At 35.3% G+C, this 23,827-nt stretch overlaps 1 protein-coding gene across 4 annotated transcripts in view; it reads left to right on the top strand.

The window, feature by feature from the left end:
* AKAP6 (A-kinase anchoring protein 6) overlaps window positions 1–23,827 on the top strand; it is a 260,229-nt gene that overhangs the window by 61,512 nt on the left and 174,890 nt on the right. For 3 of the 4 annotated variants that reach the window (XM_034417989.3, XM_034417990.3, XM_034417988.3), the window contains exons 3-4: window positions 11,582–11,833; window positions 18,041–19,831. In XM_034417989.3, the coding sequence (XP_034273880.3) occupies window positions 11,582–11,833; window positions 18,041–19,831 (2,043 nt within the window). Of the gene's footprint in view, window positions 1–1,586; window positions 1,923–11,581; window positions 11,834–18,040; window positions 19,832–23,827 lie in introns of those variants that run through there. The other variant, XM_034417991.3, reaches the window with a different exon arrangement.

The raw sequence follows: 23,827 nt of genomic DNA, 5'->3' as shown, positions 1-23,827 counted from the left end.
TAGAGGAGGAGTCATAATTATCCTTGATGATCTGCACACACTTGCGTTAAGCAAACTAAGCTTGTACAAAGGCAAATGTAAGGCACACTGAACAGTATGCAACAGCTTCCTAGCAGACAAAATTCTAGTTATCAGATGGACTAATATTCACGTGGCTGTACTTATTCTTTAGTTGCTAGGGTACTCTCCTCATATAGTAGCTTAACTTTTCACTTGCAGGCCTGGTGTGATCCTGCGCTTCCTGTCCCAGTAGTTTCCATTTCATTGCACTCCTACTTGTCTGGAAGGCACAGCTGAATAATAAGATAAAGGTCCACAAATATGGAATGTAACAGCTGTTTTTATATAGCTCATTCAGAGTGATGTAACCCCATTGCTTAGATATGAAAGGAATTTAACCATCATCCTTTCAAAGATGGATGGTGAGGGTGAGGAACTAGCTGAGCCGGTCTCCCCACTATTTTTGCAGGAAATTGCACACTTAAAAAAAAAAACACTTGATTAAATCCTTAAGGGTAAAAGCTAATCTGTCTGACTGTTTAATCTCTCAGAAGTGGGGGGGGGGGGAATGAAAATTCAATGTGATACTTTATTGCAGCAGGCTTACTGAATCTATTTTGTGCTTTTCTGAAAGATATGAAGAAAATGGCTTAGTTCAAAACGTTGGTTCTACTTAATCAATTATATTATACAACTAAAATGTCAGCTGAGATGTGAGAGTGATAGCTTATCTTCGCTCAGAATGCATAATATTGGTCTTGAAAGTCATAGATGAAACTTCTACAGTGGTCTGTTTTTCATGAACCTTTCTTTCTAAAAAAATAAACAACATTATAAGAATTTTGATTAAGTCAGTTCAAAATACTAGATTTAATAGTTTTCGTTTCTCCACCCTCCACCTCCAAATTGTTGGTTCCCCTTCCTTCAAGGAAATAAGGATGTATTACAATGAATTTTGCTTTGTTGACATAAAATATCCGCAGGGTAGTTTGGCATTTCTCCTCTAATGAAGCACCAAGAACATCTGAGCTGAAAAATATATCAGCATTTTATTCTCAGTTCAATTCACCACTATTATATAGTACTGAAAAAGCTAGCAGCTCCCAGTGTGAATTTAGTATTTTTCTAGTTCTGTGAGTCACTGCAAAAGGGAAGCAAATGTTTCCAACCTTCTGATCTTGGTGCTCTGAATTTTTTTTTATCTCAGAGCTTTCAAAACTTCTCCAGCTTTACTTTAAAATCCAGATCATGTTTGCTCACAAATCCCAAAGATTGCATAAGGCACTTGCTTTTCAGTGTTTCGATTTGTCATATAAATCCTGTAAATGTTTACTTAGAACTATGTTCTGCACAGTTCAGCCAAGCTTATTACTAAGCCAGACTGCATTAATTTGCAGACATATCAAGACACAAATGCTTTCTCCAGAAATAAATCCAAATCTGAAACTTTATTATCGGCTTTGCACAGTAACCAAGTGACCGATTTATATTAGATTCCTTTTTGCCATCTTGGTGCACTGCTAACATTCTCCTGGAATGCATGTCAGTGACTAAAATAACCCAACTAATTTCAAGTGGCAAGTGGCCGGTGAGTCAGAGATCTTTATGACAGCGAAAACATTCTAGTGGTATAGTAGCTCAGAAACTGCTGTGCAAAGAAACAGCTAGGATTAATCTCAGGAATAATGTTGCGCTCACCGATTTCTTTAAAGGTTATATTTTAAATTTGGTTTTTTTACAAACCAGAAGCAATTGCCTGATAATTGAAAATGGACCCAACTGTGATTTGCCTGGATTTTACGTTGGCATGTTTCCTGAATCGCTAACTCAAATTAAGTGCTTTGGTCAAGAAGAAGAAGAAGGGGGGTTATTAATCTTCTGCTAAATAGATGAATGAAAATTCTCCATTCAAAACAATTAAGGTAGGAAACCTTGTAGTGGGAAATAATTAACAAGCATAAGCATTCTGGAAACAGATCTGCAAACCTTCGTTTTTGTAACCTTTGCAGATGCTGTTTTGTACTGTAGCTTTTTAAAGGGAATCGTATTTCATGTCTATGAACTTCCCTTTAGCTCTTCGTTCCTTTGCATGCTGTAATTTCTGTCAACAATACTTGACGTTGAAATAATTACTGTATTACAAGGTGTTTAAGGAATTAGTACATTAGACTATCTTGTTAAAAATAAGTTCCAACCCCCCTTTCTTTCTGTTTTAACAGGCAATATATCAAGTTTCCGTGGTAACTGGTTGACATTATCATGATCTTAATAATTTGTGTGATTAAGTATATTTGAAGGGTTGCCATAGCACCGTTTTTTTTTTTTCTGGGTAGGTTTTCAAGTTTCTATGGATTCTAAGCTTTTGACCTAAAGATTCATTCTTCTGTGATTACTATCAGCGAAAAATAATACTTGTGTTTTAGCAAGATTTAGAACAGTGTTGCTTGGCTATTTATAATTCAAAGTACGATTAAAAATAGTGCTGTTATATACAACTACATTGTCTTGGCTGTAAAGTTTGGCTTAAAATATAGTGAATCATTTTTATTTTATCTTAACAAATTCATAATAAAAACATGGTGGATATAATTTATTGCAACTATGTTATTAACGTGTGTACTATATTATCCAAAGTTTACAGAAATCAAGTTAAATGAATTAAATAATTAGTAGGTAACAACGATCTAGTTAGAATAATGATCCATCAGTTTCATTTCTATAGTAAGCAGATGTGTTATTATAATCTTTGCATGTTTGTGTCTTGTAACAATGGATATTATACATAGTATAACTCTTCTTAGTTCATATATATTAAAGGAGATGCTATAGTTTGATAATAATAACAATTAAAAATAACATCTTCCCATCCATAACGATTTTGTAGCGAAAAGGATGAAATAATTGACCATTTGATCAGTGTTGCAGTAAAATTTCACAAACCAACTGTAGGCAACATTGTGACCAAGTTGTCAAAATTATTTACTGGAAACTTTGCCAGGGGTTTGGATTTGAATATGGCAAGAACCAATGGGGCTATCAAGATGAGAATATTTTGGAAAATGAACAGGCTAAAGTCTTATGGGACTTCAAAATCTAAACAAAAAGTCCCCTTGTTCATAATGTGCCTGATATAACAGTCATTGACAAGAAGAAAGTCGGGTTCATTGAAGTTGCTATTGGTAATATGATTGTTAAAAATTACAGTCTACCAAAACTTGCAGATTAAAGTTGAATGCTTATGGAAAAAGAAATTTGCTGTTATACTGATCATGATTGGAGCCCTTGGAATGATACTTAGAACTCCCTTGATACTTAGAAATTTGAATTTATTGGATCTGAACACCTAGGATTTTTTTTTTTTTGTTTGTTTACTCTGGGAGTTGCTTATAGGATCTGCCTATATTCTAAGATAGTATCTTAATAATTCTTAAGTCCTTCGTTAAGACTTGAATTATTAAGTTTTCACCAGTCTTTGCAAATCTAATTGTAGATTACCCATATAATTTATTAAATTTATATACTCCCTGATTCCCATCAGTCTGGGCAGCTCCAGTGGTAGCATTTCACTTGACATAAGAAGATGCCATAGTCATTGTCCTATTCTCCAAATAGGTCAACGAAGGACCCTGCCTGAAATTCTTAGACATTTAGATTTTCCATGAGTTATTATTTATGTTTTAAATAACCATGGGACTAATTATATTCTTATAATTTTTATCTTGGGATCTGAAAAAGGAGGAAAGTTCTGTCTATGACAGTAGCTTACATGGGACCTAATGTATTTGATCAGCTTTAAATGGAAGTGATACAAAGCTATGATGAAAATGGAACTCTAAGAATGTATGAGACAGTATAGGAAAGAGGAATATTGTCTGCTGACTTTTGAAAATATTGTTCCTGGAGAACTAGATCTTCAGATTAATAATGCAGTGCATATTAAGTTTTTCTCTCTGGTTTCTTAGGAAAGACCCATCTTTATAAAATGAAGATCATACCAGAAATGCTTATTTATTTAGCTGTCAAGATGAATCATTTTTGCACGGCATATCTATGACTACAAGTAATCCTTGATTTACGATCACAATTGAACCTAAAATTTCCATTGCTGAGCAAGGCAGTTGTTAAGTGAGATGAGACCCATTTTATGATATTTTATGCAAATCACTGCAGTTGGTAAATGAATCATGCATTTGTTAAGCAACTCTGGCTTCCCCCATTGACTTTGCTTGTCAGAAACTAACTGGGAAGGTTACAAATGGGGCTGCTGCCACAGTCGTAAGTGTGAAAACTAGTCGTAAGTCATTTTTTTCCAGTGCCATTGTAACTTCAAATGTTCACTAAACAAATGGTTGTAAGTCGAGGACTACTTTTACATCTTGTACAGAAAGAGGAATACATTTATTTTTCTTTAGTTTCAGAACCTGATAAGAAACAAAAATGTGGATTTGGTTAGGGGAAAAAATCCAAAGAAAAAAGCATTACCAGACATCTCACATTTGAAATTGCAGTGACTGTGGAATTTAAAAATAATTAGTTTTACATGAAGCATATTTTCCCCCTCTTTCACTCCAGACCTTAGAAACCCTGCAGGATTAATATTCACTGAGTTATAAATAACTCAGCTTGATTAAAAGTCTTCTTTCCCCAACAGAGTTAAATTCAGATTGCCCATGGTCGGTCGGTCGGTCAGTCTGTCTGTCTGTCTGTCTGTCTGTCTGTCTGTCTGTCTGTCTCTCCCTCTCTCTCTCTCTCTCTCTCTCTCTCTCTCTCTCACACACACACACACACACACACACACACACACACACACACACACAGACACATCTTGACTAGTATGCCATTTTGTTATTTGGGTTTTTATTTTCTGTTTGTTACTTGAACCCTCATTATTTCAAGGCCATAGTTGTCTCACCCGGAAATAGCTTTCATTCCATCAACTTGGCACATTTCCTCTAGGGGCAGCTGACATAGAGTGAATTCCTGTGTAGTTCTGTTGGATTTAGTAGTAAAGAAGTCTTAGAAGAGACTACTTGCCAGTACTGCACGTACAATGGCTGTTCTTTCAAAACAATAATACATCAACTAAGATATAAATAAACATATTTGTAAAATTTATAATTTTTGTACAATATCCCTTATGATCATACCCAATGTATTTTTTTTAATCTCTTTCTCAATTATACAGAAATCAAACAGAAATCTTTATTACCCTGTTTCCCCGAATATCTAGATCTAGTCCAGCAGTTCTCACAGTAACCAACCAATTGTGCAAAGTACCCCACCATTCTACTAGCAGATAGCTTTCAGAAGCAGTCTTGCTGCCATCAAAGCCAATAGTCATCGATCCCTAGGACTTCCCTGAATTAGTATAGTCCATTTTTGAAGCCAATCAAGCTGTAGCCAGAATTTCATCTCATGGAAATGAATTCCAAAGTTGAATTGTGTGTTATGTAAAAACAATAATACTTTTTTTTAATCTGCGATAAATCTTCCAGGATTCATTGGGTCATCTCTGATTCTAGTGCTTTTGAAGAGAAAAATAACTTGTCTGACTTTTATTAACACTATGCATACTTTTGTAAACCTCAGTTATTTCTCCTTTCATGCACCTCTTTTCTAAAAGAAAAAAAAGATAATGTGCCATCAAGTTATTGTTGATTCTTAGTGACACATAGATTGTTCTCCATGGTGATCTGTTTCTAACCTGGTCTTTCAGATCTAACAGGCATTTAACACTGGTATAACTAAGTCTATCCACTTGCAGCTGGTTGTCCTCTTCTTCACTTACCTTCCATCTTTCTAGAGTCTAGACTAAAAAGCTCCTTTCTTCAATCTTTCCCCATAGGGAAGCTGTTGCAACCCCTTCATCATCTTAATTGTTCTGCTCTGAACCTTTTCTATCTCCAATATATCCTTTTTGAAATGTGGCAACCAGAACTGCACATATACTTCCAGATGCAATCAGGTTATTATTTATATAAGAGAATTATATGATACTGGCATCTCTATTTTCAGTAGCAGTTCCTATTATTTTTAACATACTATTTGCCTTTTTTACAGTGAATGCATACTGTGTCAACACCTTCATTTAATTATGTACATTTACTCCAAGATCTCTTTCCTATTTTTGGATCATCAAAACTTTAATGACACTATTTAAATGTTACTATTACTATTTCAAAGAAATCAAAGATACAGCAAGGAACGATATCTAAATCCTGGTAGTCCAAAATGGTCATCCACAGAATAGCAAATAATAGAAGGAACAGATTAGGGACACCTACTAATCCAAGCATAATATGCTGAGATCCATCAGAGATGCTGCTGCTCTTTCCTTTGTTGTTCTTGTTATTCTGTTCTTGTTCTTGTTATCTTGTCATTGTTCGTAATCTGAAGATTTGGTAGGTGGTTGACTGCAGATGCTCATTTTATTATTTTTATACTTCAAGGACGTACAGTATCCTATTCTGTTATAAAACCATGCTTATTTCCACAATTTCAGTGGAATGGCAGTAGATCCATAAAGCAACATTAATTCCATCAGAAATCAGGTGATCGTAAACAAAGAACAAGAAGGACAACCAATAGCAATCCTACCAGATGTTTCCAACTTCATCTTGAAATTTCTCTTCCTGGAAACAATTATAATGTTAAATAAAATTAATTAAGGCAAACATGCTTAAAAATCTGTCTTGCATGTAAGCATGTCTTATGAAATATGTAAATCACTATTTTTTGCATAAAATTTAAAGATTAGGAACATAAAGCCATACATTTATTTGCAACGCTCTTATTCTGTAATTATGAAGTCCTGGAACTTTTTATATTCTATTAGATTTTATATGCTGTATATTGCTGCACTGTAATAACTCCAGAAAAAAACCCCTCCATTAGTACTTATTTTTTAAAAAATATGTGATTAAAAAAAATGGACGTGAGTAGATATTATGAATCCATATTTTTATTCCTGAGAATAAGACCTTTGAATTCACTAGAACTAACTTCCAAGTAAATAGAGTTTGTCAGTGTTCAAGCTTTTGTTGCAACAGTATTTATATACTAGAGTTTTTTGAAGTTGGCAGAGGGTTTGTCTGATAGATAGTAGCAACTGTAAATTATTGGTTCAGCTGTTACGTAGACTAGGTTAAGTGGATAGTTGGTATAATAGAAAAAGCAGGCTTTAATATGTTTAGAAACTCCATAGCTCTAAGTGGTTCTCTAAAAACTACAACTCAAAATCAAATCCATAGATTTGCAAACTTGTGCTTGATAAATTAGGTTTTAAAAAACAAAACTTCTTTTTTTACTTAGGCAACTAGTATAAAGTGAGCATAATTTTTAGCAAAGAAAGTATTTTTTAGTCCTGGGATTACTATCTGATTGCTGGATTTTGAACCAAAAGTAACAACATGGGGACAGAGATTCTGCTAATGGTTGTTGGCTAGATTTCTTCAACCACATATTTTTATTCAGAAAATTGAAGGCTAATCAGAGGTCAAAATCAGTAATATAGTTTGTTCAGTTCTCTTTTTGTGATCTGTGTACCATATGAGGATTTACTTATTTACTTAAAATCCTAATTCTAATTTTCTAAGCTTCAATCTTGAAGACTTAATGCATAATGGAAATAGGAGTTGTTTGTCTTGCCTAATCTATCTTCCTAATTGTCCAATGGTGTTTGATAAACCTTCCATTGCTGTTTATTTGCTAAGATTCCATTCCTGTTTTGTCTGGCATGCTATCATGATCCGTGCCATCAGAGTGGGTTTCAGCAGGTTCTGACCACTTCTGGAGAACCGGTAGCAGAAATTTTGAGTAGTTCGGAGAACCAGTAGTAAAAATTCTGACTGGCCCTGCCCCCATCTATTTGCTGCCTCCCAAGTCTCAGCTGATTGGGAGGAAATGGGGATTTTGCAATAACCTTCCCCTGGATTGGGGTGGGAATGGAGATTTTACATTATCCTTTCCCTGCCACGCCCATTGTTGTAGCACGGGAATAACGAGAGGCACAAGCAGGCTAGTAACAACAGCTCTTTAATTCAGGGTGAGACTTCAGCAAAGGAACACAGGCAATAGCCCTCTTTATATACTTTTCAGGGGCGACCAAGAACCAATCAGAATTCACTGTACATTTGAATTTCCCACACAAAATAGATACATATATAACACCCACCAAGCCATGCCCACCAAGCCACACCCACAGAACCGGTAGTAAAAAAATTTGAAACCCACCACTGTGTGCCATCCTTATCTACTCTGCAGAAACTTGATGTTCTTTACTTGCAGGCAGATTGGAAGTCAACCAACATTTTTTCATTATGCTTTATGACTTTATAACTTTATTGTATACATGGACTAAAACAACCAAAACCAAGACTAAATACTAGTGCCATGTATGAATCTATTCAGACAGCAAACCTCCCTTTTCCACAGCTAGGATTATGTAAGGTACATTGCCTTATGAAAAGAACAACTGAAACAGGTTTGAAGAAAGGAAATCAGCAAGTGAAGAAGGAAAGTATTCAAGAGAAGAACATGAGCTTTTGAATATTGGACACCATCTGTAGTCCTGGGCCATCTTTCTGGGGATCTGCAGATAGGAAGCAGATTCCTGCTGCTCATACAAATCCAGGTTATATAAAAAAATCAGGACACATAAGTCAATCACAATATATCCTATTAATTTTTCTCAAGTAATATGGTTGTTCATATCGCCCAGCCTGGACTGAGACGGTTTTTAGATTTTGGGGGTTTTAATATAAATTATATATGTACATTTATGTATTTTATATTTTTAACTGGTTTTATTGTTGTGAGCCGCCCTGAGTCCTCGGAGATAGGGTGGCATATAAATTTTATTAAATTAAATAAATAAATGTATTATTGTATAGGAATAACATTAGGAATGTTCAAAGGTCATGTGTCAAATGAGTAAGGAAGTGTTTATTGAGGTGGCTCCATTGTTACTGATATCCCTTCACCCATTATTTATCTTTTTAGCTGCATTTTTATAATTTTTTAAAAAATGTTTTTCATAATTGTTATTTGTGTACTGTTTTTTAACTTAGTGGACTCTGTAGTCCACCCAGAGTTACTTGTTTTGTGAAATGGGTGACTATATAAATTTGAAAAATAAAAAAATAAATAAAACAGCAACCAATTGAAGCAGTTAATGTAATTTTGAGCCTGTAGGCCTGATATTGGTGTAACCTGTATATAGAGACAAAGGAGATGAATATCACCATTAATGGGAAATAATATTTCAGGACAGCCAAGATACTTATGAGTAAACAGCAGCGTTATCTTCTAGAACTCCTCCATCTAGTCCCTAATAGCTTCCAGATACTGTTTCCAGACCTCCATAGAATTTGCAATTTATCCTAGAGGGGTAGGGTACCATTGAATGCCATCAACATACTGCATTATCTCAATCCAAATCAATGGATGACTTATGCCAACAGAGTCATATCATGCAATGTACCTTGCAATGTACCATCTACTGTCTTAGGCTTTATTGGTCTTCACTGTGACTTTCATCTGGAACCGCCCATTTATATAGGAGATAAATCATGGAAAAACTGTGGTCTGTTCTTCCAAGCATCAAAGGCAGTCCTGGACCAATCAAAGGCAGATATCTGGTGTACCCCATAGGTCAAATTAAGAGATATAGTAAATGTATTATATTTAATCCAAAAGAGTTTAGTTAACTAAAGGTACCATGGTATATACAAATACTCCAAAACATAGTCCATAGATCAAACTAGCTTAGAAAAAGGATCAAAACACATTTCCCAGAAATAATATGCTATTATTTTTAATACAACGATATTATATATAAATATTCCAAAAACAACTAAGGAGGAGAATTTGCAGTAAGAGAAGATGTCCAAGATTTAATACTAGTAAAATTCTAGTCAAAAGAATCAACAGCCCTATCTTTAACTGAGAATAGCATTATTTGTTTCAAATATATCATTTCAACTTGATTCAAACTTAAAATTGTATACTGAATTTTTAATTTTTTTCTATAAATACACATTTACATATATGCACATTTCATGCAAAATATTGGAATTATACTCATTTTATTATTGTTATCTACCCCAAAATAGATAACAATGACAGTTGTTACAGTTCAATGACTCTTATCTCTTGAAGCCAGAGAAATGACTTATATATCTTATTCACATTCAGTGGAATTATTTGAGAAATACTGTATATCTAAAATAATTTGATACAAATACGTAAATAACTGATATATTCAATACATATGAAACATGATATTCATTAATATGCATAAACAAGTCCTTATTGTTTCAAAACAACTAACATCCATTGTTCTTTATTTTTAATAGAAATATTAAATTTGGTAGTATATACATAAATGACCTATGTAACATTGCTGTTAGTCAGCTGAAACAAATTAATGTACACACCTCAATTAAGAAAACAAAGATGTTCACAAATGTAAAGTAGAACAGTGATGCTTTATAAGTTCTTGAATATGACACACGATGCAAATATGGCTTGTCTGGGATGCAGGATTTACCTAGAGGGAAGATGTAGGAGGCATTTGATCATTGAACAGAAATATAATTAGTTCTTAACGTACAATCTAAAAACACTACATTCTGTCATTGTTAATGAACTACTTAGATATCTTGGCAGTACATGTTCCTCAGGATTATCATTCTAGTTATTATAATTATGCTATCTTGATATTATTATGTATGATTGTAACCTTGTTGCTTGTATTCTTACAATTTATATTGATTGTTTCCTAGTATGATTTGATTGCTTATTTGTACCCTATGACTATCATTAAGTGTTGAACCTTATGATTCTTGACGAATATATCTTTCCTTTTTATGTACACTGAGGGGGTATGCACCAAAGACAAATTGCTTGTGTGTCCAATCACACTTGGCCAATAAAAAATTCTATTCTAATCTAATCTAATTATTAGCTGTTGTGTTACAGCGCTCAAGCTCAGCAGCCAACCTTTAGCATTGGATGTCATAAAATCAGAGTTGGAAGTAATCAAAATAAGTTTATATCAGCATCATATAAGCTTTCTTATATATGCTGTTTTCTCTAAGAAAGAATACCAATTTTTGAAAAAAAAAACAGTATTATTTACTAAAGGATTATTATTATATTTACAGTGCTGAAAGCATCTTTCACTGCTATTAGAATCAATCAGTTCTCATTAACATAACAATCTATGTACACATTTTAAAAGAGACCATATACTATTTCCAGGTTTTTAGGAAAGATCAAAGCACTTAAAACATAGTGTGCTTAGAGTTCAGATATTGATTTATCAAATGCTAATTATTCTCACCAGTACAATCTACTAAAACGTGCAAAAGATATCAATTTTCCTGAAGTTCATAAAATATCAAAAATGAGCTTTTGATCTCATGTGCATATTTAGTTACTATCAGTGTGTGTTGTGTGTGTGTCCTTATATGCACAATCTTTATGCCTTTTGTATAGTGAATGAATGAATGAATGAATGAATGAATGAATGAATTTTGAAATAATTGTGGGTAATATTTTCTTTTTTCTCTTGTTGCAGGACATATGTGAAGATATCTCTGATCATGTTGAACAAATCCATGCTCTTCTAGAGACTGAATTTTCCCTGAAACTTCTGTCTTACTCGGTTAATGTAATTGTTGATATCCACACAGTACAGTTTCTTTGGCATCAGCTTCGAGTTTCTGTCCTGGTTCTGAGAGAGAGAATTCTTCAGGGACTGCAAGATGCCAATGGAAATTACACAAGGCAAACTGATATTTTGCAAGCTTTTACAGAAGAAACAAAAGAGGTATGGCAAGTAAATATAAGAAATTCCTTTTCGAATTCTAAATCCTAGAATTGTTTGCCTACTTTATCCTTATTACAGCAAATAAATCAGTTCGCAGCAGAATCTGCTGGGTTTAGGCCAGTTGAGATAACTCCAGTATCAGTCCGTTTTAGTAAAGCAAAAAACTGAAACTATAGTCCTTCTTTCAGAGTGACTGATCCAGCTGAAATGAAATGTATTTTTTTTTTTTGAGGTGGCTGTTTCAGAGATAACTGTAGAGCTAAAAGCAAAAAGCTATTGTAACCTTAAGCTGTAAAGATAGCTAAGTGCATTGCTTATTCCCTACGATTAACACAGAGGTAGATACATCAATCATAATGATTCCCTTAATGGAAGCATACAGGTTCACATTAACAATACTGTTAAGGGAATGTATTAACCCACAAGTAATATTTTCCCCATGATTACACAAATATGCACACATTCATTATAGGCAAGATTTTCTTGAAACTGGAACAACCTCTGTCATAAATCTCATTTAAATTGTAATTTATTCAAAAGTGGAATATCTTTCACATACATCCTTGCATACCAGTCCTATGGATAGACATTATTTTGGAGTATTTAGATTCTGCCCTGTTTCACTACTGCTATAAACTTTTTTTTTAACCAAAAAACAAGCTTTGAGCCATTCTTAGGGATCACATTGTCACGTACGAATTCTATACATCTGGTCCTTTAGTTTAATATACTTTTATTCTTTCTGTCAGCATGTGCACATCAGCTCTTGCAGGGCCCAGTGCTCTTTTGAAGACTCACACAGACATAGACAGAGACACAGAATCAGACAGACAGACAGACATACAAACACACACACACACACACACACACACACACACACACACACACACACACCCCTTTTCTTCTTAGGCCATCTTATGTCAGAATGTTTTCAAAATAATACCCCTACCAAGAACATACGGAAAAAGACAAACATTGTGATGACAGCTTGAAAAGGATTATAATAGACCTTGAAAAAAATGCAGATGAGGTCAACCAAAATAATAACTCAACAACAACAACAACAACAACAACAACAACAACAACAACTCAAACATCTTCTCTATGAGGAAAGGCTGTAATGTTCAGGTCTCTTTAACTTGGAAAAAAAGTCAGTTCAAGAGGAACATAGATTGAGGTGTATAAAATAAGAAAGAATAAAGTTCTTTCTCTCTCTGGAAGCACTGGGGTGAAATGGTCCAAATACTGATTGAATGAAGATTTAAAATAGATAAAAGGAAGCAGATCTTCACATTGTAAAGCACAATCCATTTGCAGAATTAATTGCCCCTTGGTATGATGATAGGTGCTAACTTAAATTAACTAAATTAGCAATTTTATGATGTTTGTGTGTCTGTATTTTTCTTGACTGTACACCGCCTTGAGTCCTACGGGAGAAAGGCGGTATAGAAATATAATAAATAAATAAATAAATAAATAAATAAATAAATAAATAAATGAATGAATGAATGAATGAATGAATGAATAAATAAATAAATAAATAAATAAATAACTTGGATATGTGTACAAAAGTCAGATTTATCTAAGGCTATTTGATGTGAAGACTTTATACTACCTCCAGACTGGAAGGAGTACATAGAGGAACAGCTGCAGAAGGTATCTCATTTTTCTGCTAGTAAGCACTCAGTTTCATTTAGTTGGCCATTATGAGAAACAATACAGGATTAATGTGGACCTTAGCCTAACATATCATAGCTTCTTATGTTCTTAATTCTTGGGATTATATATGAACTGATGAGTTCTTACTTTCTTGAGCACACAATGCTTATCTAATTGATTACTACAAATGACAAACACTTAATCGTATTTAAATGGATGTTGCCTTCTAAGCTGTTCTATCAAAGACCTATGCATGACAGTGTAACAGTTTCTTAAAATATTGAGCACTGCTGTAGAAATGTTTGGGAATTAATTCACTAAATAGAGTGGTGAAATGCTCCTGGTTTGGACTGGATCGCCCGATCCGGTAGTGATAGAGGCGGGTGGTTCGGAGAACCGGTAGCAAAAATCCCTGCTCCCCCCCATGCCCAGCTGAACTGCACAATCATCAGAGGCTTTTTTTAAACTTTTAAAAGCATTTTTTCTACAACCTCTTTGGCCAAAAAAATGCTTTTAAAAGTAAAAAAAAAAAGCCTCTGATGATCGTGTGGCTCGGCTGGGATCGTCAAAGGCTTTTGAAAGAAAAAAAAAGCCGTTGACGATTAGGCAACTCAGCTTGGATCGTCAGAGGCATTTAAAGAAAAAAACCCTTTTTTTCTTTTAAATGCCTCTGACGATCCAAGCTGAGTTGCCTGATCTCCAGAGGCTTTTATCCAAGCTGAGTTGCCTGATCGGCAGAGGCTTTTTTTCTTTTAAATGCCTGTGACGATCCAAACCGAGTTGCCTGATCGTCAGAGGCATTTAAAAGAAAAAAAGCCTCTGCCGATCAGGCAACTCAGCTGGGATCGTCAGAGCCTTTTGAAAGCATTTTTTTACAACCTCTTCGCCGAAGAGGTTGTAGAAAAAATGGTTTTAAAAGTAAAAAAAAAAAAATTGGCCACACCCACCCAGTCACATTTACCTCCCCCCACCAAGCCACGCCCACAGAACCGATAGTAACAAATTTTAGATTTCACCACTGACTAAATATAATGTCTTTCACTTTTTCCTGCTCTGGCTCGGACAGACCAATATTCTACAGGGACTATAAGATGACAATGGAACTAATGCCAGTGCTTCATGATGGCTTCATAATGGGTCACCTTCATGTTAATGTCTGTCAATTAATTGAAGAGATAAACATGGGCAGAACCATCTAATGCTCCATAAGCCTAACGTAGCAAAAGATTTAGACTTTTTCATAGTATGGAATAGAAGGATCTTCTAATTGAACAGTATTAAGTCCTTTATTAACTTCAAAGTTGATTCCTGAACAGAATACTGAATTTAATCTGAATTCAAATCCAGTTTTCAGGCAAAAACTCATTTCTAGATGTGTTAGATATGTCATTTACTCACAGCAATTGAGAGCCTGCTATTTAGAAATAAAAAACAAATTGTCAGGATTGAAGATCTGCACAAACCTAAATTTTGGCTTCACAAACACTCCCTTGATTTAAGTTGTACATTTATACATATATGTATACATAAATTTACAAAAAAATTATCAGAACTGTTGGTTTGGTTCTTTTTCTTTCTATCAACTACAGTTTAAGTAACAGAAGCTTGATAAAGATTTATAAAAATATAAATCACTTCACAGTTTTTTCAGAAGCAGATTAGAAGAGAGTGGTTGGTTCTGAAACTGAGTCCATTCCTCTCCCACCTGCATTTCCTGTTGGTATCTGCCTCTGACGCACCATTTCTCTAGATCTAATTTTGATTGAAATTCCAATTCACTGTTGTAAATAAATGAGTTCTACAACCATAGTTTCAGAGGAAGAAACTTTGACTTACATTATCAAATGAATGCTTAAATGACTAAAATTTGAACTTACACTCCAAACCTATTCTCCAAGCACTATAAGTTTTTATTTTTGTGCATAAAAGAAATTTATTAGTACTTTGCACCTAATCCCCCAAATGTTAAAACACAGGTCAATCTCCTACTTGCTCTATGTCTCTGCCTTTTAAATCTTGCATTACATGTCAAAAAAGGATGCCACTCCTTTTTTCCCAGGTGTCTTGGGAGCAATAAATGTCACATTTGGAGACATGCTGTAAATATGAATTCCAGTGGTCAGTGGAATTAATTAAAAATGGCTTTGTGTTGCACCTACGGCTCTTACCATGCTGCAGTTTTCCTATCTTAACATGATCTCAAACATCACATATTCATTTTTAAATGCTACACGATTGAGGGTGTGTCATACCACTTTCTTTTCATTCACAACACACATTAAACTGATCCACTTTTAAAAACAATCAGTCCTCATTATCTGTGGCTTACAAGTATGTTTGACCCTTCAGCCAATAACGTTTCAGTCTTTTTTGTCAGTAGCTATTTCAGCCAACCATTATTTATTCCTTCTGTGGAATAGTATTTCCCAGCAAACCCATTGAAAGTAACATGTCACAAACGCATATGTAAGAACTTTTCCCCATTAAGAAACAGCACGATACAATATCCTTAAAATGACCAGGAGTAAATCTTTCCCATAAGGAAGGGATGAATTTATTGGAACATAGATTTCTTCTGTCCATGAAGCAGGAGATAAAAAATAGAAGTTTTCAGGGAAATACCCTGTTTCTCCGAAAATAAGACATCCCCTGATAATAAAATCAATTGGGCTTTTGAGCGCATGTGTTAAAATAAGCCTCCCCCCCGAAAATAAGCCCTTCCCGAAAATATTTAAACGTAGAGCTGGAAATCAGGTAAGATGGCAAGAGGAGCCCCATCTTTCTCTACACGCCCCAAAATAATAAGACCTCCCCGAAAATAAGGCCAAGTGCTTATTTCAGGGTTCAAAAAAATATAAGACAGGGTCTTATTTTCGGGGAAACACAATACTAGACAGACAGACAGACAGAGAGACCAATAGAGACAGACCTTTACTCTCTCTCTCTCTCTCTCTCTCTCTCTCTCTCTCTCTCTCTCTCTCTCTCTCTCTCACACACACACACACACACACACACATACACACACACACACACATTGACAGATAGACCCGACAAACAGACAGACAGACTGACATGGTTCAAAAATAGTCACACTATTAAGGAGAGTGCTGCCTAAAAAGAAAATAAGTGTTTGGGACTATTTTTCAACAAATAGTTACATTCTTTGGCTCTGAATTTGTTTTGTGTCCTGTGTCAAATATCAGAAATAGTTTCCATAGTTCTGTTGCAGGGGGTAAATACTAGAATAAGGAAAGCTTGTTCCTTGCTCACTTCACAGGGCTACAAGCAGGGCAAAACCAGGTCAGGAAAGTGTTACAAGATCCAAGTCATGGCATGTATCAGGAGAACAACTATTTCACTCTCAACGTTGATGCTCTTTGCAGTATAAGAAAGAAAAGCAAAAACAAGTTGGAAATACAATATAATATTTGTCTCCAATATTGCTCTAGAAAAACATTTTAACCTGGGAAATTTTGGGATACAACATTTCCCTCCAACCTTTTACATTTCTATCGTAATGTACTTTATATGTCTGCCTCTGCTAAAACTTTTTTTTTTAAAAATCAACATATTTGTTTAATAATCATAATATCCTAGTATGCCTTTGATTTAAACAAGAATTAGGAACTATCCTAAAAATTATACAAATCTATTATGGCAATTACACAATAATATAATTTAACATAAATAATGGCAGGTGATCTGTTATAATTCCAAATCTATTTTTATGAAATTTTATAGAAATATTTGAATATGTGCATTACTTTAATCACAGTCTTTAAAAATTTAAACTGCCCATAAAAGAGTATTAGACTAAAGTTAAAACATTATTTATCCTCACGTATTAGACATTTTTTTTAAAAAAATTCATTTAAAAATTAAAGGGTAATTCAAGAATTCTCCCAGTTTTCCTCTCCTGAAGAAAGGATAAAAAACAGAAAATAGAAGATTATCTTTTTGCTTAATTAAGTGGCAACTGAATAATACAAAATGAGATTTTTTTTAAAGACTATGAAATAAATCAAAACATTGTAATATTCCATATATACAAGTAAAGAGAAATAAAATATTCTGACTATCTGAAATTGTAAGGATATGCAACTAACCCAAGTTACATATTGCGTTCTGAACAAATTAATTATTATTTCGGATTCCTTGCATGATAGTAATAAATAAGAATAATATAATAAAATGCCATCAGGGACTGACTTTAATGCATATGGCTCCATTAAACATTGGTTCATGAACTTTTTGCCATTTGCATTCCATTCAATGTTATCCAGGCATAACACATCACTTTACACCAATTATTTAAAACTGCCAACAACTGGACAATTTCTTCCATTATTGCATTCTTCATTATTTAATTAATGTTATCCACTTTCAGTGAAATCTATAAAGCAATGCAATAATTTTATGATCAGTAATGTTCTGAAGATCAAGAGGACACCCCTCTCTACTGTTCCCGTTTCTGTATTTGCAAGTTTAGCATTATAGATTTTAAAAATCATAAGCACAACTGTTTTTACTCTTTTGATTTTGTTACAGGACCGTCTTGATTCTTTAACAGAAGTGGATGACTCAGGACAGCTAACTATCAAATGCTCTCAAAATTATTTATCCCTAGACTGTGGAATTACTGCCTTTGAACTGTCTGACTACAGCCCCAGTGAGGATTTGCTTGGTGCTCTTGGGGACATGACTTCCAGTCCAGCTAAAATAACATCTTTTGAGTCTTGGAGCTGTAGTGAAATGGACAAAACCTTTCCAGAACTTACTAGAAATGTGGGATTACTTGGTGTAGCAACAGATTCAGGTGCTTCCAAATGCAATGAAAGTATTAATACAAAGGAAATCCACCTACCCTTGTCAATAGATCAGCTGCAGGGGGACGGCCAAAGTTGCAAAGAATCATCAACTGAACTTTCACTCACTCATCTTTTTGAGCACTTACCCTTTTGTAAAGTAGCTTCTGAGGATTCGGCTGTCTCGTTTGGCCACAAGAAGGTCTTAGAAACAATAAAACAGGAGCCAAATCCAGTGTCCTCCAGTGGTGCAAAAGCTAATCATCACCCTCACAGTGAAAATTCAACACCCAAGAGATCAATTCAAGATGGTTTTGACTACAATGAGAATTCACCCACACAGCCCACCTTGCCCAAGAGGGGCTTGTTTCTCAAAGAAGACATATTTAAAACAGATAATATAGTCGATGATATAAAAAACCACTTCTCTTTGATTAAGACAGAAATCAGTAAGAGCACACCCTCACTGCTAGAGCCACCAGACCGATCCAAGCTTTGTCTAACATTACAAACAATGTACAATAATGGCCCTTCTGCCATAAGTCAGTCGTGCGATTGTTTACACAACATAAGTGAACTCAAGTTTGCAATTCAAAATCATTTCAAAGAAAAGTCCATGGCTTTGAGTAAGTCAAGTGACAATGCTAGAAGGCAGCAGCTGAGGTGCAAGAAATCACATGACATTCCTGAGGAGGTGGCATCCTGCAGGATTTCTGAAATGGTATCAAATACTACACCAACCAATCAGATGAACAAAAAAGGAGTTCTGGCTTTACAAAATGGAATTTCTTCTGGCAGCAGGCACTCCATAGAAGGAACAGAAAGTGATACAACATCAACCTCTTCTGAACCTTACAAGCAAGAAGAATTGAATGGCCAGTTTTGCAGTGAAAGAGAACCATCTGCTTCACCCACTCATAGCCAAGTCAGCAGCTTTTCAGCTGGATCAGATCCTGCTGTATCTCCGTTCCCTCTTCTTCAAAGAAACAAGGCTGAAAAAATCCACTCATCTTCACCAAATAATGCCAGCACAGAAAATAAAACAGGTGATGCCTGGTATGGCTCTGATGAATACTTAGCTCTTCCATCACATCTCAAACAGACAGAAGTATTAGCTTTGAAATTAGAAAATTTGACAAAATTGCTTCCACAGAAATCTCCAGGAGAAACTATTCAAAACATCGATGACTGGGAACTATCTGAAATGAATTCTGATTCAGAGCTTTACCCAACCTATCAGGTCAAAAAGAAGCACAAAAGGTTAGGTAGAATTTCACCAAGCTCTTCAAGTGACATCATATCCTCAGTAGGAGATAGCATTGAATCGGGTCCTCTTAGTGATATCATTTCTGACGAAGAACTTTGCACATCTAGCTTGAAAAGGTACCTAGAAGATAGGCCACGAAAGTCATCAGTATGTCAGGCTTCTGATAAAAATGAAATAACTCTCACAAATAAATCAGCTTTAATACAGCAGCTGATGGAAGATATACAACACCAAGAGAATAATGAAATTGTATGGAAAAAAATGGAGGTAAGTAGGAAATTGATGAAGTGGATAGACCTTTGTCTTTTTATCAATATATGGCAGCATAAAGAGGAAATTAGCAAAATGCACCACATCATCTAAATTTTTTTTTTTTATTTGATTTATATGCTGCCCTTCTCCGGAGACTCAGAGCGGCTTACAATGCGTTAAGCAATAGCCTTCATACTTTTGTATATACTTTTGTATATTGTGGGGGCAATAAGTCAGCTTATTGCCCCCACAATCCGGGTCCTTATTTTACCTACCTTAGAAAGGATGGAAGGCTGAGTCAATCTTGAGCCTGGTGAGATTTGAACTTGCAGTAATTGCAGGCAGCTGATGTTAATAACAGTGCTTTAGTCTGCTGCGCCACCAGGGCTCTTTTTTAAAATGGAATCCATTTAAAAAAATCAATCTATATGTCTTTTTACATGCATCTTATGATTGCTTTAAATAGTTATATGCATTGTGGTATATTTTTAAAGATAAAACTGCACTGCAGAATTTGAAGAATAGGAACAATAGCTTTTATTGTTATGCACTTCAGCATGGGGAAAGCAAATTAGGTCGGTTTACTTCCATGTGAAACCAGCTTACAACTTTGTACATCCATAATAGCATGGGTAAAAGCCAAACACAAGACTAAACTGAAACCTGGCAAAATGTTGTTTCCATGAATGTGGGCCGGATGGCAAGGATCTGTGCAGCTGCTGTGAAATACTAGGCTGCTGATTGTTTATTTATAAAATAACATATATCCCTTTTATTCTAATGCAGCTATTCAGTGAAAATAGCAATAGATATGTATGTATAGATATATGTATGTATAGATATATGTATGTATAGATGTGAAGCGTTCCGTGTGCCTTTGGCATTTAGTCATGCCAGCCACATGACCACGGAGACGTCTTCGGACAGCGCTGGCTCTTCGGCTTTGAAACGGAGATGAGCACCGCCCCCTAGAGTCGGGAACAGCTAGCACATATGTGCGAGGGGAACCTTTACCTTTATGTATGTATGTATGTATGTATGTATGTATGTATGTATGTACTGTATGTATAATGCATATTTCCTGCTTGGAGCAAACAGAAAGCAAATCACTACACTGTATGGACTCCCCAATGATATCATGTTCTATATCAACAATCACTTGATATATTTATTTGTTAGGTTTATATTCAACCTTTTCTTCAGGAACTCAAGATGGCAAAGATAGCATTCTGTTCTTTGATTTTTCTCCATAATAGCAATCCTGTGAAGTAAAATGGGTTGAAGAAAAACTAGTGATTTTTCATTGTTGGTCCCCAGTGGTATGCAAATCTGCTAACTCCTACACCACACATAGTTCTTTATACCTAAGAACATTTCAGAAAAGTTTTTGGTGTGAGTACACTATCAACCTTTCCAACTGGACCAGATTAGGAAACCAAAGTTATTAATGCTGATACAGGTGCAGAATCTGAATATGATTTTGTACCTATAACCTCTGTACCCACAAGCGCCTTTTTATCTTTGTGAGAACTTGGAAAGTCATGTCTCAGACACTTTCTCAAATTTTTCCTTGCACTCAGATTTATTTTATCTGACCATTATCTTAGTCGAAGCTCTTTCACCTATTCTTCAAGGTTATTCCTTCTGCCTGTTACACATACTTGCTTACCCCAACAATGGCACTTGCTTGATAACCATACACATGGCCCAGTTTTGAAAAGGAAAGTTCAGAACATTAAAGATTTTATTTATTTTATTTTATTTTATTGCAATTTATATGCCGCCCTTCTCCCGAAGGACTCAGGGCGGCTTACAAGATAAAATTCAACAATATGAATAAAATATAAATTAAAATCTAATTAGAATTAATTAAAATTATTACAATGTAAAACCCCCTCAATGGGTCAGTCCATTTGATGAAAAAGCTACGTCTTCAGTTCGCAGTGGAAGGAGAGGAGGTTGGGGGCTGTCCTAAGCCCGATGGGCAAACCGTTCCAGAGCGTCGGTTCTCCCACAGAGAACGCTCTCCCCCTGGGGGCTGCCAGCCGACATTGTCTGGCTGACGGACCCTGAGGAGGTCCGCTCTGTGAGACCGCACAGGACGATGGGAGGATGGCAGGAGATGGTCCTGCAAGTACCCCGGGCCTAAGCCGAGAAAGTTTTGTTCTCTTTGAACCTGAATTTATGTGTATTCCAAAGGTGTCCTTTCCTAAATTGGAGTGTGCAACTTAACATTAAAAAATGTATACATGATGTTCAAACTTGTATGCATTAGGAAACTGTGCACAAAAACTGATATATGAATAAACAGGTCATATACTATATATCTATTAAAAATGTTCACAAGAAAATTGAAGTTTGACCTCAACAAATTGTGAATTGAAAAGTAAACTTAACAGAGTTAAACAAAAAGTGCAGATTTTTGAATTCAGATCTTCTGAAGACAGAGCAAGAGAGTGAACGTTTGAATTAATCAATCAGAATAGAGCTGGAAGGGACCTTGAAGGTCTTCTAGTCCAACCCTCTGCTCAAACAGGGGACCCTATACCATTTCAGACAAGTGATTGTCCAGTCTCTTCTTAAAATCCAAGCAGCAAATGTGTAGTACACTAAAGATATCTATTAAGAAATGGGAATTAATAGCACATGGGGCGCTTAATACACAGATTTACAGACAATAGACATTTCTTCTAGCAATGAGCTATTGTCAGACTGAAAGCTTCAATAATAAAGGCTTTTCTGGCTAAGGTCATCTGGTGCTCATCAAATATGAACTGGTTTCAGGAGTTTACAGGTATATTGAAGTGTTCTCAAATATGCCTTTGTTGCTAACACATTCTCCTTTGTTTATTTGGCACTTCAGCTGCTGAGTTGAATGATCATTGTGGCCAATTAGATCTGACTTCTAGGCAAAAGATTCTTTTTCAGGCTTTGTGCTAGACTTCCATTTCTCTGCTCCTAAGACTTGCTAAATTGTCTTTCTTCTCTGTGGGATGTTCCTCAGATGAGACTATGACACCTTAAGGAGTAAGTGAAATAGGCAAACATTATACAGTGTCATCAGGGCACACTAGGTGTCAAGTGGAGTCTCTTCTATACCATGCTATAAACACATATAAATATTAAAAATGGCAGCTAATACCTACTCCAGTGTAGGATGGCATTTGATTGAATTTCCAGATTATGTCAAGTCATTGGTATAGAGACTATGCAGCTGGCCTTGAAAAATCTGTTAGGAATTATGAATTTAGCCCAAGAAAACAGGAAAGTGTAAGAAAGAAAATCAAGATTGCTTTGCCTTGACTTCTTTTGGTATAAGAGGGAGGGATAGAAAAATGTGGTCGGATTTTCAATCTGTTATTGTAACCAAATCTATAAAGTAGAGTTCTAATATTCTTGTGACATCTGTCTCCTGATCTGATCTTTCTTGACAATTCAGGCTACTGCTTGGATACTGGGTCAAAATATACTCCCTGCATACGATGCAAATAAATGCCATTTTCTCTTACTATTGGTTAGATTTCTTATACTCTCCTGAAGATAAATGATTGTATGCCCTGCTTATGCAGTAGGCTCTCAAGCAGGAAACCATGGTGTTACAAAATCCAGGATAAGTACTATTCTAGTCAATCCTTTTTTTTTTTTTTTAATTGATTTATATGCCGCCCTTCTCCGGAGACTCAGGGCGGCTTACAATGCGTTAAGCAATAGCCTTCATACTTTTGTATATTTATACAAAGTCAGCTTATTGCCCCCACAAACTGGGTCCTCAATTTACCTACCTTAGAAAGGATGGAAGGCTGAGTCAACCTTGAGCCTGGGGAGATTTGAACTTGCAGTAATTGCAGGCAGCTGAATGTTAATAACAGGCTATTATTCTGCTGCGCCACCAGGCCCTCCCCTATTCCTTTATAATGGTAGAATTGATTTCCACAACAGAGGCTGAAACTCTTCTGTTTTGGCCCCATGTTACTATGAAAACAGATGTAAAGATGAGTCCTTTGCTTTTAA

Source organism: Pantherophis guttatus, chromosome 1 (genome assembly GCF_059756535.1).
Source record: "Pantherophis guttatus breed Tessera chromosome 1, ASM5975653v1, whole genome shotgun sequence".
Lineage (NCBI taxonomy): Eukaryota > Metazoa > Chordata > Lepidosauria > Squamata > Colubridae > Pantherophis > Pantherophis guttatus.
This window is presented reverse-complemented; position numbering and strand designations above follow the sequence as displayed.